The sequence below is a fragment of the Natrix helvetica genome (genome assembly GCF_964273705.1).
Source record: "Natrix helvetica genome assembly, chromosome: Z".
Taxonomy (NCBI): domain Eukaryota; kingdom Metazoa; phylum Chordata; class Lepidosauria; order Squamata; family Natricidae; genus Natrix; species Natrix helvetica.
Window position 1 is genome coordinate 54,188,466 of NC_138554.1, and position 16,927 is coordinate 54,205,392.

General features: G+C 40.9%; 2 protein-coding genes across 7 annotated transcripts in view; one reads left to right on the forward strand and one right to left on the reverse strand.

Annotated features, from left to right (window-relative positions):
• Window positions 1-7,359, reverse strand: part of LOC309401894 (uncharacterized protein) — a 395,822-nt gene extending 388,463 nt beyond the window's left edge. The window contains exon 1 of the mRNA XM_081971231.1: window positions 7,306-7,359. The gene's annotated coding sequence lies outside the window, so the exon portion shown is untranslated. The remainder of the gene's footprint in view (window positions 1-7,305) is intronic.
• On the forward strand, window positions 1,653-16,578 carry CDK5R1 (cyclin dependent kinase 5 regulatory subunit 1). Of its 6 annotated transcripts, none has more exons than XM_081971224.1 (2): window positions 1,653-1,672; window positions 12,107-16,578. In XM_081971224.1, the coding sequence occupies exon 2, from the start codon at window positions 12,243-12,245 to the stop codon at window positions 13,158-13,160; it is 918 nt and encodes a 305-aa protein (XP_081827350.1). In that variant the 5' UTR covers window positions 1,653-1,672; window positions 12,107-12,242; the 3' UTR covers window positions 13,161-16,578. The 6 variants fall into 6 exon arrangements, with proteins under 6 accessions (XP_081827350.1, XP_081827345.1, XP_081827346.1 ...); XM_081971219.1 differs by lacking the exon at window positions 1,653-1,672 and adding an exon at window positions 1,747-2,198; XM_081971220.1 differs by lacking the exon at window positions 1,653-1,672 and adding an exon at window positions 4,438-4,596.
• Window positions 16,579-16,927: the final 349 nt, after the last annotated feature.

Genomic DNA, 16,927 nt, shown 5'->3' on the forward strand with positions numbered 1-16,927 from the left:
CACATTGCAGTATTAGAGGCTTTACACATAGAGCATCCTGGATGATGTCTTTGGCTAGGAGTTACATGTGGTGGCCTAACATGGACATGGAGATCGAAGAATGGGTGGCTACCTGCACACTGTGCCAGGAGTCCAGACCAGCTCCTCCAGAAGCACCCATTAAAGAGTACGAGCGACCTCAAGCACCATGGTCTAGGGTGCACATTGATTTTGCTGGCCCAGTTCATGGCCAGACAGTCCTCGTAGTTGTGGACGCCTACTCGAAATGGCTAGAAGTAGTCCTGATGACCTCCACTACGGCAGAAGCAGTCATTAAGGTACTACGGAGACTTTTCTCCACGCACAGCTTGCCCGATGTCTTGATCTCTGACAATGGGCCCCAATTCATGGCCATGCAATTCGAGACCTTCCTAGCAGCTCAGGGAATCAGACATGCCCTAGTTGCGCCATTCCATCCGGCCTCCAATGGTCAGGCGGGGAGAATGGTGAGATCTGCAAAAGAGGCCCTATCCAGGATGGGCCCGGGAGATTGGCAAACATGGGTTGACCACTATTTGCTAATTCAGCACATCATACCCAGTGCCACTACAGGGAGAAGCCCCTCCGAGCTTCTCATGGGTCGCCGGCTAAGGTCCCACTTAGATCGGCTACACCCAAACTATTCTGCCACATTGCCCCCTGACTCCACAAACAAGATTCGGAATTTTAGCAAGAGGACTTGGTATATGCCTACAACTATGCCGGGAGAACTCTATGGATTCCTGCCACAGTGATAGGCATCACCGGGCCTCGCTCTTATCTTGTAGAGCTCAAGGACGGTCGGAATTGGAGAAGGCACATTGACCAATTCCGTGGCCGCCTCTCCAACTCCATTCTTAGACAACCAGAGGTAACTTCTGCACGAGTTAGCCAAAGCCCTATCCAAACAGAGCAAACACTCACTCCTTCCACAGGCAGCTCAAGCCCAAGGGTCCCGGGAAATTATCTCGTTATGTTGCAGGTCTGCAGCGAGCTCCGAGCGAACCGGCTCTAGAAGCTCCAGCTGCGGCCTGTGAAAGGTTCCAGGAGCTTCCACCAAGCAGAGCTCGGAGAAAACAGGTCCGTCCAACCTGTCCAAAGAACACCCTCTGACTGAACTGCGCAGGTCTGGCAGAGCTACCCAAAAGCCCTCCTACCTGCGTGACTACATAACAAGTAGGATGATTCCATCTAAGAGGGGAGGGGTGTTAGATACTTGCTTCAACTATAGTGGTTTCCACCAAGGTCTTCTGTTCCAGCAGAGGTTTAATCTCATTGTTCGAAGGGTCTGACAGCTCCCTAAAAAAGGGCTGCTGTTAGACTCAACCTTCGCTGGATTGTTCTTACTTGTGTACTTTAATAAAGAGCTGTTGTTGCCTTTAGTCTTGTGTGCCTTTCCATTACCCGATCTAACACAGACCTTTTGACCGTGGATATTTTAATAACAATTTGTAATTTAAGAAATTAAGTATATGTAAAATAAAAGACAACTCTTAAAATATTAGCAAGAGTGAGTATTGGATTCTGCAGACTAAGTGATTTGGCTCACTATCTGATACTTTATTCCCAGTAGCAGCGGCATCCCCAGTTCATCATAATTACTCCACTGTGCTATACTCCCTCCCCTTGAAATGGAGGACAGGAAGAAGCTAAGGTAATATGGAAGGATTGCACGCAAGACAGCTGCAGTTCATTGACTGTGGGGGAAACCAGATGGAGAGAGGGATTTAGAAAGGGAATGCTGCAAAGAAACTAGAAAGAAAAAAAAATCACAGTTCCATACTGGTGTTTTGGGTGACAATCACAGAACAGCAAAGGAGAAGAGTACGGCTACTGTAATTTAAGAGTACCATAGGTATCTTTTGGGCAGCTTAAAGTAAAACTGCTGGAATATTATATTAATCAAATCATATAGTTTTACAGCTTGTTTGTTGAAAAAAGCAACACTTGCTTCACAAGAGCCAAAGGAGTCCCAAATTTGATTGACCACTCCCACTTAAATTTTTAAATATCTGGGGCTCATAACATCTAAGCAAGAAAACCTGTGATCTTAACCAACAGCAGTTTCTGGTTTTTCATTTCTCTAAACACCTGGGGAGAAAGAAGATAAAGTGAAAGGAGAACCCTTAATCCTTCAGCAGATCATTAGGAATCTTACAATACCCAAGCAATTCCTGGAGGTGAGTTACTACACTGCTGGAATGAATGGATTAATTCTTCTCTTTAAATCACTATATGCCTCTCTTTTCTCCTCCAGAGGTTTTGGAGTAGCTTTAGCTTGAATGAGACCACATAAGGCTTCATCTGGTATTGGTATTAAAGCTAGGGTAAAACAGACTAGATGAAATCAGAACAAAGTGTCCTTGAGTGAGTGTCATGATCCTTTTCAATGTTGACTATTTCTAAATAACTTGAATTCCAATATTTTTAAATTTTGCTACATTAAGTACTAATAATGATTTTTCAACTCAAGGGTGAAATTTCATACTTTATTACATTTCTTTTTAAAAAAACTTCCTTACACACAAGCTTCAACATATTGCAGTAGGAAACTAAGTGCTGGTGTATTGCCTTGTTATGTCCTTTAATCTCACATAATCCGATAGAATAGAGAATTTGGCACTTTCTAGATAATACTGTTTTGGGGATTCTTATCCTGGGCTGTACTGGCTGCTATTAAGCCCAGAAAAATGCATGTTCTAACAAGCCTGGAAATAGCACTGCTTGCTTAAAAAGGGAATCAGCTTCTTATTTGAACCATTTTAAGGACAAATTCATCCAAATTCTACACAATGGCTTCATGTAATGCTTTTTCTCCTTGGATAAAACAGCCACTTAGGAAGGTACCTTGCTAAGGAAATTGTGGGAGGAAAACCATGATGGTCTGTAATGTCAAAAAAATTGAGGAAAACTTTTTCCAACTCACAAACTTTATTAAAAGGCCTAAACTCTCATAATCTACAGTTCATTTAATCAGCTGCCTAGAGTGGATTAAACCAGCATTTTTCAAACTGAGCAACTTTTAAGATGTTAAAGTTACCAATGTTGCCATCTTAAAGTTGCTAAGTTTGCAAAATGCTGGGCTAAATTGAAGATTTAAACTGGAGTAAACTGGGAGGAAACATAGACCGTGTAAGTTTATGTAGCTGCAGGTTACATGTGAGACATGTTAACATAGTTTCCATGGGTCATTGTATTTGTTGAAGCCACGGCTGAGACTTTCTGATGCCAGTTCTGCAACTTTTCATTCTGTGGTGCTTAATAAAAGTCATTTTGAAGTCTGCTTTATTAATAAACTATTAAGGTAGCCACTCTGATCACATGACCCTGGGATACTGCAAGTATCCCAAGTGCCAAAATTTTGATCACATGACCATGGCGATGCTGTGGTGGTCATAATTGCATGGACTCATAAGTCACTTTTTTCAACACTTGTAATTTTGTAGTCACTAAATGAATGATTGTAAATTGAGGACTACCTGTATCATTGAGGGCAAAGTTGCTGAACGTATACATGCAATTACAGAAGGTCTCAGCAAACACAATGGGGTTTTAATACATCAAAATTCCTAATTGACAAAGTACTTGCCATCTATCTCACATATAACTTATGTGACCCATGGCGTATAACATCTGTATAGCCAATCTATCTACTCCTTCCTATCACTGCCCACCATCTCATTTGGAATGCTACTGTGTGTGTGTGTGTGTGTGTGTGTGTGTGTGTGTGTGTATGTGTATGTATATGTGTATAAGTGAAATGTATCTATGCAAACAGGTCTTTTAATAAAAGTTGTTAGCTAGAAAAGATGCTACCATATTCCCTTTAAAGTTCTGTGAAAGAAAGCAACACCAGTAGAAATAAAGGAATGAGTGTTAATCTTGAAAAGACACTGAAGGAATAAGGAAGAGCAATTGCTACACACATTTATAAAAGGAAGGGAAAATTATTGATATATGTGCTTGTGAGGAGGTGAGATCTATAGTACACTGTAATACATTTGTAAAACAATAGGAGGGGAATGGCTGCCCTGCTATTCATAATTCTTACCACTGGATGGCAACAGAGACTACAGAGGAAAATTAAGTAAAAAGATCTAGGGAAAGGAAAATGGAAGGGAAGGAAGCTTGTTGAGACAAACTAGGCTCCTGGTGATGTCATCCATACTGTTTTCTTGGCGGAGTTATAGGAATGCTTTAGTTGTTCTGGAATATTTTTTGATTCCCTTGTTTAGCTTCCAGACGTGATATTTTCTTGTAGGCTGAAGTACTAACAAGGGGAGATTATCAGCAACATCTAGCAGCCAAAAAATGTTCAACATTTTTCTCTAGGTTAAATGTTCTAATTGGTGGGTGGAGACAAGAAAACATCAAATACAGATTTCTAAACTATTATGCATGTATGTGTGTGTATATATATATATGCATGAGAGTTTGGATCTAGGAGTAATTCTACTCCATTCAGCCAGCCTCTACATGAAGATTAAGAAATTCTTGTCCCTCTGCAGTTCTTGGATGCAAACACAATTTATCTGCTGAATGCCCAAACTTCTCTACATCCTGAGAAGGTATTTGGAGGTACTTTGATGTCCGTGCATGTCCCTGCTTCAGTGTGTTTGTTTTGGGGATTGGCCTCAATCCATAGCTATTTTTGTTCCTCACAGGGAGAGATGTTCACAGGTATATTAAGAAAAGATCAGAGTAGCGTATGTGACCATGAGTTCAAAGTCTTGCCCATTTATTACAAGCAATGTAAGAACAGGCCTACATTATGTAGATATAGCTACCATATCACCTGTTCTGACCCCTCCCTGTGGGCACCCCAAATAACTAATATTATCTATTAGTGTAACATTTGAAGGGTGCCATTTTGGGAAGGGCTGTAGTAAAATGTTTCTGGTTTGGAAATGCTCAATGATTTCTCATTAAATCCTTGGAAGCCACCTGAAAAGTGAATAAATGACAGCAAAATTCAGTGTTGGGAGAAATGTCCTTCTGGGTTCGGCTCCAAGTGGGGAAAAAGACACTGGAGACATGGAGGCTGCTTGGAAAGATGGTTTAATGGTGGACAGGACCACATGGCTTGAGCCCTGAACAGAAAAGGTGATCACATGCTTCAATGTTGGTGGAGAAGAAGAGAAGGGAAGAGAAGGGAAGATGGAGGGGCTTGCTAGGGTTTTTATAATCTGTTCGGCCCCACCTATCTGTTTCCTGTTCCTGTGTAAGAAATGTATTCTGATTGGTTGTCAGACTCACATGGGCCCATGCAGGGGCAACCCTCTAGGCTGTTTTGAATCCAGGTTTGATTGAGTTCAGATGCCATGTGGTCAGTTGAGTAAAGGCTTATATTATCATGCCTTCATTGTCACTGCCAGAACTCTACACCCATCCCCCTGGAGCTGAACTCTTTATTATGTAAAGTGGACTAGCTTGGCCTTCTTAATGGCCCATTGACAAAGTGGGGATGGGCTGGAAGCTGTAGAAATTTACTTTGTGTTTAAAATGTGTTTCTCCCTTTTTTCACATCCAGGAAAATATAATATTCTGCCTTTTCAATATTTCCTAGGATATTTCATTTTTCTGGGAGAGGGCTAGGTGATAACTTCCTACATCAGCAAATAGCATATTTGATTAATTTTGAAAATATTGATAAGAACACAAAAAAAATGGGGGAGTATGCTATTTATACTAAGTTATTTTATTTTGCATCTATTTTATTTATCGTGTTTAAGAACTGCCCACCTCTTTCACAGAGGTACTCTATGATGGACAATCAAATATAAAAAAGCATAGAAATAGCATATAAAATTTAAAAGAGGCAAAGAATGTTGTATATTAATTAAAAGACGGGAGTGCTTTTAGGGTGCTACTCAACCTCATGGCTTCATGCTCTTCTCTGGGTCCCAAGCAAGGCCACAAAGCCATGTTTTAAGGCTGTGTTTTTACAAAAGAAAAATGGCACTCCTTGTCTAAATTGCTAAACACCGCCCTACTTTAGGCTGAATGAACTTTATTCGCTTTAAAATGAATTTTATTTTGTTGGTGGGCAAATAAAGGGAACTTATCTATTATTTTAGCATGTTGTATGGAATTGGTCTTCATGTTAAGAAATGGTTTATGTTTGGGCATAGCATGGTATGCTAAACTGTTCTACAGAATTGGATGGCAGCAAAGCAATTAATGAAGCTAATTTTTGCTGTCAACTTGTGTTTTTCGTGGTATTCCAACCCAGATCTGCTAGCATGAATGTTAGTTAAACAAATATTTTGCTAATGCAGTTCTAGGACTTAGCTTTTTGTGAATACAGCCTGTATGGTGTTTTCTATTATGTAAGGGGAAAGCTTGTCCTGCCAAATGCTTTGCAACTAGCAATATTTGAACAATTCCTTTTTACTTGGTAGTCACAAGAGGTGTAATACAATTTTTGGTCACGCAGTGGCACTATTTGCAGACTAAACAACATAGTATTCTTTGACATTTCTAAAACTAAACAGATTTACCATGGCATAAGCTGTTTTCTTATGTGTTGTTGCTATTTTACTCATAAAGGTTAACAACATGATCAGTTAGCACTCAGATAGCTAACATTTCCTGTCAAACTAGAGAGGAAGAACAATTTCCTTCTTTGACTAGAAACCTGAAAAAGCTAGATATTATTCATGCATTGCATATATAACTTGACAGGCACAAACAGTGCTATGTTTTAACATAACTATGCATACAGTAGATTTATTAAAATCAAAAGGTTAAATTACTATTAATGTAAACCCTGGTAATTTCAATGCCTTTATTAAAAGCATGGCTAAATAGGGTTGCAGGCCCCACTTGTTTGCATATTCATAAACATTAACACATGCAACCAATTGTGTCTTTGTCAACAAATAATGATTTAAATAACCATGCCTTAGTATAGCTTTCTTTAGAGTTTAAATATCTCACTATTCAGCCTCGCAACTTCTCACTAGTTAACTTCTCATTTTTGTGTACAAAAATAGGTTTCAGCGGGGGAGGGAGAGTTCCAAAATTAAATGAGATACAAGACAAAGATCTAGCATATCATTTGAAAGAAGGGGCAAGTAGCTGTAAGGTATTTCTCTTTAGTCCTATTGGACACAAGGATCCTGATATGGAGTCCAGGTATCACCTGTTTCGGCTAGCCGGCCTGGCATAATTCGACAACTTTTCCACCCCTAGGTCATTTTTAATTGTCAATTTTAGTTTTTAAACTATTAATGTTATTGGGGTTTTAACCTTTTTCAGTATTGTAATTATTTATTTATTTTTCACCTCCTCTGTATGACACTGTGCTGACTGTTGCTTGTGTACGTCGCCCCGAGTCCCTGTGGGGAGAGGGGGGCGACTAATAAGTTTAATAAAATAAATAAATAAATAAATTACCTGCTGACAAGTTTTTGGTCCTTGGCACATCAAGATCTTTACCCTACCTAGTTGTTTTCCTGGGTTATTTTGATTAAATAGGAAGTCAGTATGCTATAAAACATATTCAAGCATAAATCATACTTTCAAATATGTCACTGGGAATATAGATTTCAAAGGCATTTTTATAAAAGAAAAATAGTGGGTGGCTGCAGCCTAGAGCTGTATTTGATCTATGGTATAACTGAGATTTTGTGTTGGCCACACTCCCCCTGCCATGGCAACCATCTTACAAGGATGTTTTTAATATTCCAGATGTGTCCACTGGCCAAAATGTTTTAGAGAACCAGCTCTGGATTATGTAGCCAGAGCTGGGATGGAGTTGAAGAAGGCAGAGGAAAAAATGGAAGAAATGCTAAAATTGCCAACTTTAGACCTGAAGCCTCAATCATTATTGTGGCTGAAATTAATATTCAGTGTAAACCTGACTATTTAGGAACATTTAATGTTTCAAAAGCAAGAATCAGCTATAATGCACACTGTTCAGTTTTGTTCAAGAAAAAAATATATCTTTCCCACATTTTCATCATGTGCTCTACACTATATTGTGATCTTCATTTTACAGTGTATCTTCTTGACTGGAAAATATTTATTTATTTTTGTTTAGAACTGACCAGTGCCACAAATCTCAAAGAAGTGCCCCCCCCTGCACCTTTAATATTGTTGGAATCTTGTTAAGATTTTTGAGACCACTAAAAATTTTTGAGACTACTGAAACATTTCTATAAGGACAGGTCCCTTCGGTTTTGAGCAAGAAAACAACTAACAGACCTGTGTTCATTCGTGAAATGACTGAGGCAATGGCTGCAGCATCCTTTTACTGTGATTACAGTATTTAAAAATAGTAATATTTGATGATCAAGTACACCGAACTGCAAGTGCATGAGTTACTGTATGTGGTAATTGTGTTAACCTTCACAAATTATGCTACAGCCCTGGTCTCTTCGTGGCTTAGTATGTTGTGTAGAGTAAAGCATATCCTGTGTATTTCTAAACATTGTGATAATAAACCATGGTTTATAGATTAACATGCTGTACACACACAGCCAATCATGTTATATTTAATGAAAGGTTTAATGCTAGCTATTGTTTAACATGATCTGCAAGGTTAATCATTCTTGCCATTTTATAAGCAAATGAATGAGTTTGGTGTAGTGTTAAGGCATCAGCATAGAACAGGGAGACTCTGAGTTCTAATCCTTTCTTGGACATAGAGCTTGGGCAGGTCACTTAGCACTTACCTGAAACTTAGTTAAGAAAACTTCAGGGGCTAATCCAAACAGTTGCTGGTGTCAACACTAACTCAAAGGCAACAATAGCCCCAGTTTTCTTGGCAAGGTTTTTGCTTATCCCCCCACCCCCACCTTTTAAATCAGTACATGGTACAAGGCTTAAAAGTGGGCACCCAAGGTTGGATGCTTAGAAGAGGAAGAAGTGGCCCAGAGACAGGGGTCTTTGTCCCAGGGACCATAGCCTCCTCGCTTTGAAGATTTTTTTTCTTTGTGACATCAGCTGTTTTTGAACTAAAGTTTTGGAATGATGTTGAAGAAATCCAGCATTCTGAGCAGCTCTTGGCAGTTGGTCCAGGGTTGAGCCCAGGCTAGTTAGCTGAGGACTGACTGGTTTGACAGCAATTACATCCTCTGTCTTTGTGAGATTGAGGTGAGATATACTCTAGATATACTCTTTGGAATGCTGCTACAGTCCAATTTTATTAACGTTGTTTTTTTGATTGTGTTGGAAGAAATGTCCTTCTGGGTTCAGCTCCAAGTGGGGAAAAAGACACTGGAAACATGGAGGCTGCTTGGAAAGACGGTTTAATGGTGGACAGGATCACATGGCTTGAGCTCCTGAACAGAAAGGGGGGATCACATGCTTTCAGATGTTGGGTGAAGAAGAAAAAAAGAGATGCTGAAAGTTCCTGGCTTTATGCCCTCTCTGGCCTTTGATCTTGATCTTGTATTCTGATTGGTTGTCAGACTCCCATGAGGCCATGCAGGGGCAACTCTTTAGGTTGTGCTTTGAGTCTGAGTTTGGTTGAGCATTGCTTTTTCCCAGGTGTCCTGTGGTGAGTTTCTGTAGAAGGCTAATCCTATTTTTATTATGTAGAGTAGACTAGCGCAAGGCCCCTAATGGCCCATCGACAAAGGTAGGGGGCTATTAAGAGTGAGTCTGTTTCCTGCTTAAAAAAACATGTTTCTCCATTTCGGATCCAGGGAAATATAATATTCTCTTATTCAATCAATATCCTATTTCCCAGGATATTTCATTTTTCTAGAAGAGGGCTGGGTGCTAACTTCCTACAATTAATAGATACTTCTCATTCTTAGAGGAGCGCAACAAACAAACAAACCTGGGCATCCTTCTATCCCTTAAACCATTTTTCTCCACAACAACTTTGTGAAGCAGGTTTGGGCTGAGGGAAAGAGACAGGGCCAAAGCCATTCAGGGGGCTTCTGTGGCCTGTGGGTGAGTGAGCTAGAGGCCCGAGACTCTCCCATGCTGGCCCCCATGCTTTCATTATGGCACCACAGTGGTTGCCATTAAAAAAAAAAGCATAAAAATCTTGAACATATGTTTCTACCTGGGATAATTATTTGGTATTAAACATTCCATTGTTGATTTTAATTAAAATGAATTATTTAACTCTGGGGATCTTCCCCAAAGCTTTATCATGGAAGGGTATAATGGCAATAGTTCTCTGAGGGTTAAACCTCCAAGGAAGAACTAGGGGGCTTTTTAGAGCTTGTCAAGGCACCCTATTTTGTTATGAATTTGAGAATTCTGCTCTTGAAAATATTTGCTCAGGTGTCAGTTATTTATTCTTTGCATAGGTTCTGGTATATCAGTGTAATTTGTCTGCAAAGATTGAAGTAGAATTATTGTTTAGAAATTATGAGCAGAAGAAAATACCACGATTTAGCCGACGCACAATATTCAGGACAACAGCCCCAGGGTTCAATTCATTCTGGCTTGATAAAGGACACGCGATGCGGTGTTCAAAAGGAGCCCTGGTTTGGTTTGCTGGTTGAAGCATTAGAGTTTACAGAGAATCCTTTCAGTGGAGAAAAAAAATGCTCCCATAGAAGGAACCGGCTGTCTCTAGGCCACCAATCCGGCGTTTCGCTCTGCATCCGCGCAGAGGCGCGCACTGACAGTGTTCGGTGGCGAGGGGAGGCGGGGGTCCAGAGAGCGCAATCCGGGAGCCTCGGTGCCATTTTGCCGCGCTGTGTCGGTGTCCGCCGGGGGTCGCCCTGCTTTGCAGGCACGTTGCGGCTACGGTGAGACGAGGAGTGAGAGGCGGAGAGGCGGAGGCGGAGCTAGGCGGGCTTAGCGAGCGCCGTCTGGTCGGAGTTAAGGCGAGCGGTGAATCAGCCGGCAAAGCAGCTGAGGCGGTGCCGAGGAAGGCTGCTCACCAGCCGGTCGGGGCTGCGGCACCGTTCTCGGGTGGGAGCGGCTGGCCAGTCCAGGGGGCGGCATTGGAGACGGCGTTCGGGACGGCAGACAGGCAGGCGTCCTCCGTGTGCCTCTGCAGCACCGGACGAACGTCTGCATGCATTTCCTCGTTTGACTCGGCGGAGCCCGGTAGGGGAAGCTGGTCGCGCACCCGCCCCTCTGCCGCCTCCCCGCAGCCCCCGGAGCCGAGCCGGTCCTGCAGGACCCTGGACAGAAACCACGGTGCCCGGAGGGCGCGCAGTGCGGTGGGTACCAGAGACACCGCGGCACGAAGGGGAACGGAGGAGGAGGAGGAGGAGGACAGGCGCCATCGCGTCCTTTGGGGAGGGGGAGGCGGGGGGAATGCAGCAACATTGCGGCGGGAGGGAGGACGTGCGGGAGCCCAGTGATATCTCGCGCGCGCGCGCCCAGAAAAAAAGCAAAGCTTGGATGGAGAAGAAAGGCGATTTGATGAAAGAGAAATATTTATCCTCTTAAAGGTACTACTGTTTCTAGCTGTTTGGTAGGCAGGCAGGAGTGGGGGGGGGATGTGCATGGTGGGCGTTTAATTAAAAACATGCAAGACTGATCTTTCTCTCCCTCTGTCTTTACATGCATATGGACTGAAAGAGACCTTTTATTTTAGAGAGATGGAGAAGCATCTGACATCTTCCATGATAAATCAATTATTCCGCAAGGTGCTAGGAGATTCTTTGTTTTGCTGCAGCCAACTAACATGGCTCCCTTTCTTCAAAGCATCCCTGGCACATTCTATACACTATGCTAGCATAACATGGGAGCAAGGGTATTTCCGTAGCCTTCCTCTCTAAGATACCTAGCTTTTTCCTTCAGCTTTCATGGAGTAGTAGTATGTAGGCCATTTATAGAAAAGGAAACCAGCAAGTCTTTGGTGTGTGTGCGTGTGTGTGTGTGTGAACATCAGAGATACATTCCTACAAGGCTTTGGGCTTGAAATTCAAGGTCCCATTTTGCAGAGCAATCTTTGCACGTGTCCAAATCAGGTATTCTGTTCCCCCCTCCCCCAGAACAGTTTAATTTGGAAGGGAGAAATGGAGAAAAGTAATAATAAACATAATAATGCTCTTAGTAATGAATGTAATTGAATGGGGTTAGTATTACTAAAAAGCAGGGGCTGTATATCTGGGAGAAAACAACCCCAGCCTGGGCTTATTGGAATTGTTTTTGCCTTTGGCAGGTAACTTCTGAATCCAAGCTATTTGAGGCTGTGACGGAAAAGAGATCCAGCAGGGTTGAAGCAGAGACCCCTCTGCCCTGGTGGTGATAGCACTCAGCTCTGCCCACCTTGCTCTGCTCCCCACTGCCTCTACACCATGGGCACTGTCTTGAGCCTTTCACCCAGTTACCGGAAAGCCACTCTCTCTGAGGATGGTTCAACCACAGTGGGGCGTTATACTGCAGTCCAGAACAGTAAAAATGCCAAGGATAAGAGCCTGAAGCGGCACTCTATCATTTCAGTGCTGCCTTGGAAACGCATCGCAGCCGTATCTGCCAAAAAGAAAAACTCAAAGAAGGTGCAGCCCAACAGCAGTTATCAGAACAACATTACACACCTCAACAATGAGAATCTGAAGAAATCTCTCTCATGTGCCAATCTCTCCACCTTTGCCCAGAACCAGGGCAGTCAGCCTACAGCTCCAAATCACCAGATTTCCAACTCCAAGGGCACCGTTTCTTCGGTCAAGAAAACACCCCACCCCAGCTGCAACTCATCTGGCACCCCCAAAAGGGTCCTTGTCCAAGCCTCAACCAGTGAGCTGCTAAGATGCTTGGGGGCATTCCTTTGTAGACGCTGCTATAGGCTGAAGCACCTTTCCCCCACCGACCCAGTATTGTGGCTTAGAAGTGTGGACCGATCTCTCCTCCTGCAAGGCTGGCAAGACCAAGGCTTCATCACTCCAGCCAATGTGGTCTTTTTGTACATGCTTTGCCGGGATGTCATTTCATCTGAAGTAGCCACGGACCATGATCTTCAGGCTGTCTTACTTACCTGCCTCTATCTCTCCTATTCCTACATGGGTAATGAGATCTCCTACCCTCTCAAACCCTTTCTGGTAGAGAGCTGTAAAGAGGCATTTTGGGATCGTTGCCTCTCCATCATCAACCTCATGAGTCCCAAAATGTTGCAAATCAATGCTGACCCACACTATTTCACTCAGGTCTTTGCTGACCTGAAGAATGAGAGCAGCCAAGAAGAGAAGAACAGGCTGCTCATTGGCCTGGATCGGTGAGCTAAAATTTCCCATCATTCCCCTTTTCATTTAATCTTGTTTTTTATGTTAAGTTTCTTTTCCATACAAGCCAGGACATATAGGTGAGACTGGACAGGCCTGAAAGAAATCAGCCACCCACCGCTGGTCTCTACCATTATTACCTTGGCTTCTATCAATCAAAACTGACAAGAAATGAAATGGGTTTGCCTGTTTTTGTTTTCAGTTTTGCTGCATGTGATGGATATGGCTTCTTTTCCAGATTGTAAACCAGGAGAGGGCAAAATAGAGTGGAGAAGCAAGTACCACAATACAGGATCATGGCATCCTTTCACCTTCTGTTTGTCCTAAACACTTTGCGAATTGGGGTGAATTAGCTTGCAGGATTTACTTCTTCACAGTGGAAGGCAGTGGAGGAACATATTTACAATTCTTAAGAAGATAAAGACCAAATCTAGTAGATGTTCTAGCACCTGGTATTCTAGAAAAGGGATCCAAGAATGGATTTTTAAAAATAGTAATTTAAGTATTACTTTGTATACCAGTTTCAACAAGATGACATCATCTCAGTACGGGCCTGCAAAAGGGACTCTTACTCCACGACAGTGTGATTATATTGAGAAACAGAAGTGGGTAAGGAAAAGTCAGAAAATATACAAGAGACACACCTCATTTTGTGTATGATATCGCCACCTGCACCCATTTCATTGGGGGCCTTTCATCTAGGCTCCATAGGTTTTCTCTAAATATCAGTATCAAAAGGTGAAGATGAGACTTGACAATCTTTTCTTGCTAAGGTAGATATAAGCCACAATATGATTTTGGAGGTGAGATTTCAAAATAATCCCAGGCAATAGGTACTAGCTAGCATTGATTTGTGGCAAGTGATGTATGTTAATATTTGACTGGTCAAAAATGGTTAATTCTTTTTTTGGGGGGTTGATGTTTGCATAATATAACTTCGCTGTTCCAAACAGGCTGACTTTCAGTCCCTTGAGGTTTTTTTGAGCATCTGTAGTAAAGTTCCCCAATTCAATTATTGAAAAATGCTAGGTTATGTTACTACACATAGGAAATGGTGCTGAATTTCAGTGTAGAAATGCTTTTCTTTTAAGGGGTTCCTTGCAGCCCCAGCCAAAACAGTTCAGTTCATATGCATTTAGCCAACCAAAATTCTTCATACTTTATGAAAAATAGTAACAGCCACAATAAGGAGACTAAGGAAATTCACTAAATGATAATAAAAGGTTTCCCTTCTATTATAGTGTTGAGGACTGTGAGTGAAGATAAGTTGTAATCTAAACCTGCAGCAGATACAAAATATTCAGATATTTTGTATATTTTGTAGAGTTATATTGCAGAAGGGTCACAAATCTGTTTCCATGTTTGGAGACATTCTCTTCCACCTTGTAGACTTACAATTATATGTGAACATCTAAGAATTTAAATATTTTTCCCCACAGTGAACATCTAAAATATTTGATTAATGTTAAATTTTGATGCTTAGATATTTATTTTGTTTAGTTTTCTAGTTCCTAAATAGTATGTAAAGGTTAAAATACTCTAATCTTCAGGGATAGTCAAAAGTATATAAAAAGAAAGGATAGTGGGGAGACTGAATTTCCCTAGGTTACTAATAATATGTATTAAATGTCAATAGTCCAGATCTAGGGTTCTGTGGAAGATGTGAACTTTTTGAATGGAGGTAATCTCCTTCACTGTTTTAAGTTCTCACAAGCTGGACAGTTAAATAGTATAAAGGCAATAATACTCTGGGGTAAAGAAGGCTGTGGATAAAAGGATAAGTTAGAAATATTCTAGAAAGCTCTTCTAATACTACTGCTGAGGATGCTGGCATTCCAGCAGAAAAGCAGAGGGAGAACTATATTGTGTCTTTAAATAGGGTAGCTTGCAATTAACTTAGAAAACAGCAAAGCACTATTAAAAATACAGAGGAACATTAAAAGCTGTGAAATCTGAAAAGACCAAAGCTAAGAGGCTGCAGTAGACTGGAACCAAATGCATATGTTGTGATGATTAAGCAGCTGCTGGGTTTGTTCAGCAGGTCTTGCCACCGCCTCAAAAGCTAGGCCAAAATCTGAGCCATTGAGCAGTGAGATACTGTTAAGCTTGCTGCTGAGTTTGTAAAGGAAATCTGAGCCTTAGCATCAAAGAGGAAGGGAGGGCTCCTCTCCTTCTCCCATGCAAACCATTTGCTTCCCTGTAATGGGTAGCATCTATCATCATATCAGTCTCCCTTGGAGACCCCAGTTTCTCATTCAGCATTATGGCTGAGCTCTGGAATACTTTATAGTAGTGGCTCAGACAAAATTCGGGAATGTGTTTGAAGACATCCCCTGGTTGTTCAAAATGGCAGTAATCTTTTTGCCCTTCCTCTCCTTCTTAATAAAGACTATATAATAAAGGCAAATCACAGTTGTATGCATATGGATATGAAAGCTTAAAGCTGCAATCCTTTGCATGTTTACATGGAAATAAGGTGCATTCAAGGAATCAGACTTATTTCTGAGTAGGTGTGCTTTAGATTGCACTGCATGGAAAGCAAATGTGACTTGGTGGTATAATTGATGTACAAAACTATCTTGGCTTGAACCTATATATTTACTGTTTTACAGTAGGGGAAAAAGGTCAACTGACGTACTTCATATAGAAGAGCAATGAGTGAGACTTTAATATGCTGCTGTATAAAATGAATCATTTTAGAACAAAATCTATACTTATGGCGAGAGGAAAAAGAAAACCTAATCCTTTTCTGTCATCCCATTATTGCTTTACAGTAATACTGTGCATGCCAAAAGCAGCATTGTGACTTTTGACAGCAGGCAAAACTTTAGAAGAGTTGATTGTAAAAAGAAAAAAAAATAGAAACACAATAACTCACCATGCACAAATTTCAAGCAGATCTACTGCTTTCATCCATACTTTCATTTTTTGAAATCAATGAAATCAATCAATTTCATCTCAAGACTTCTAGATATTTTCTGATATTAACTGTACACAGTTCTTGAAGTTTAGCTCTGTTCTAAACTATTTTTCTCAAAGGAAAAAAAAACACAAGAAAATAGTGTGCCATTTTTTTCACTTGAACGTATTTTTTTTGAACATTTTTGAAATGGGAGAAAAGAAAACAGGAACTGTTAAATTCTATATGTCTATGTATGTTAAAGTTTTTGGATATTTTTTTTAGTGTGCAATCCCTCCTGTAGATATTCGTTGACCAAAATTGGTATTATTGCTTATTATTACTTAATTTATAAATGGTTTTTGTACGTATGTGTACTATAGTGTGTTTCTAAGTATGAGGTTTATAAATATGACAAGACTGTCAAAGAGCTGTGTGTGCCTGTAACTTAATGCCTCCCTATTTTTATTTATTTTTGTACTGTGCTGATTAAAAATAAAATGCACTGACCATCCATGACACAAATGATTTTCAGAGGAATTTTTTAAAAGCTTCTGCCTGTGGTGGGAAGATGAAAACAGTGGTAAATAATGGGGAATAACTTTGGGGAAACAGTTGAATTTACCTTGACACATGACAAGTTTCAATCAATGTGATCTTAAAACTGAGTCAGTTACTTTGATTCATAGATGTGATCTCTTAGATGCTATACCTTAAACAAGAATACACACTCAAGTCACAAAATTGATATTTATCTTAACCAACTGCCTGGAGATCTCGTGATTTAAATATCAATAAAATGAGGAGATTATATTTTTTAAAATAATGGATCATGTAATACACTAGGCCATAGGGAAGAAGTCTA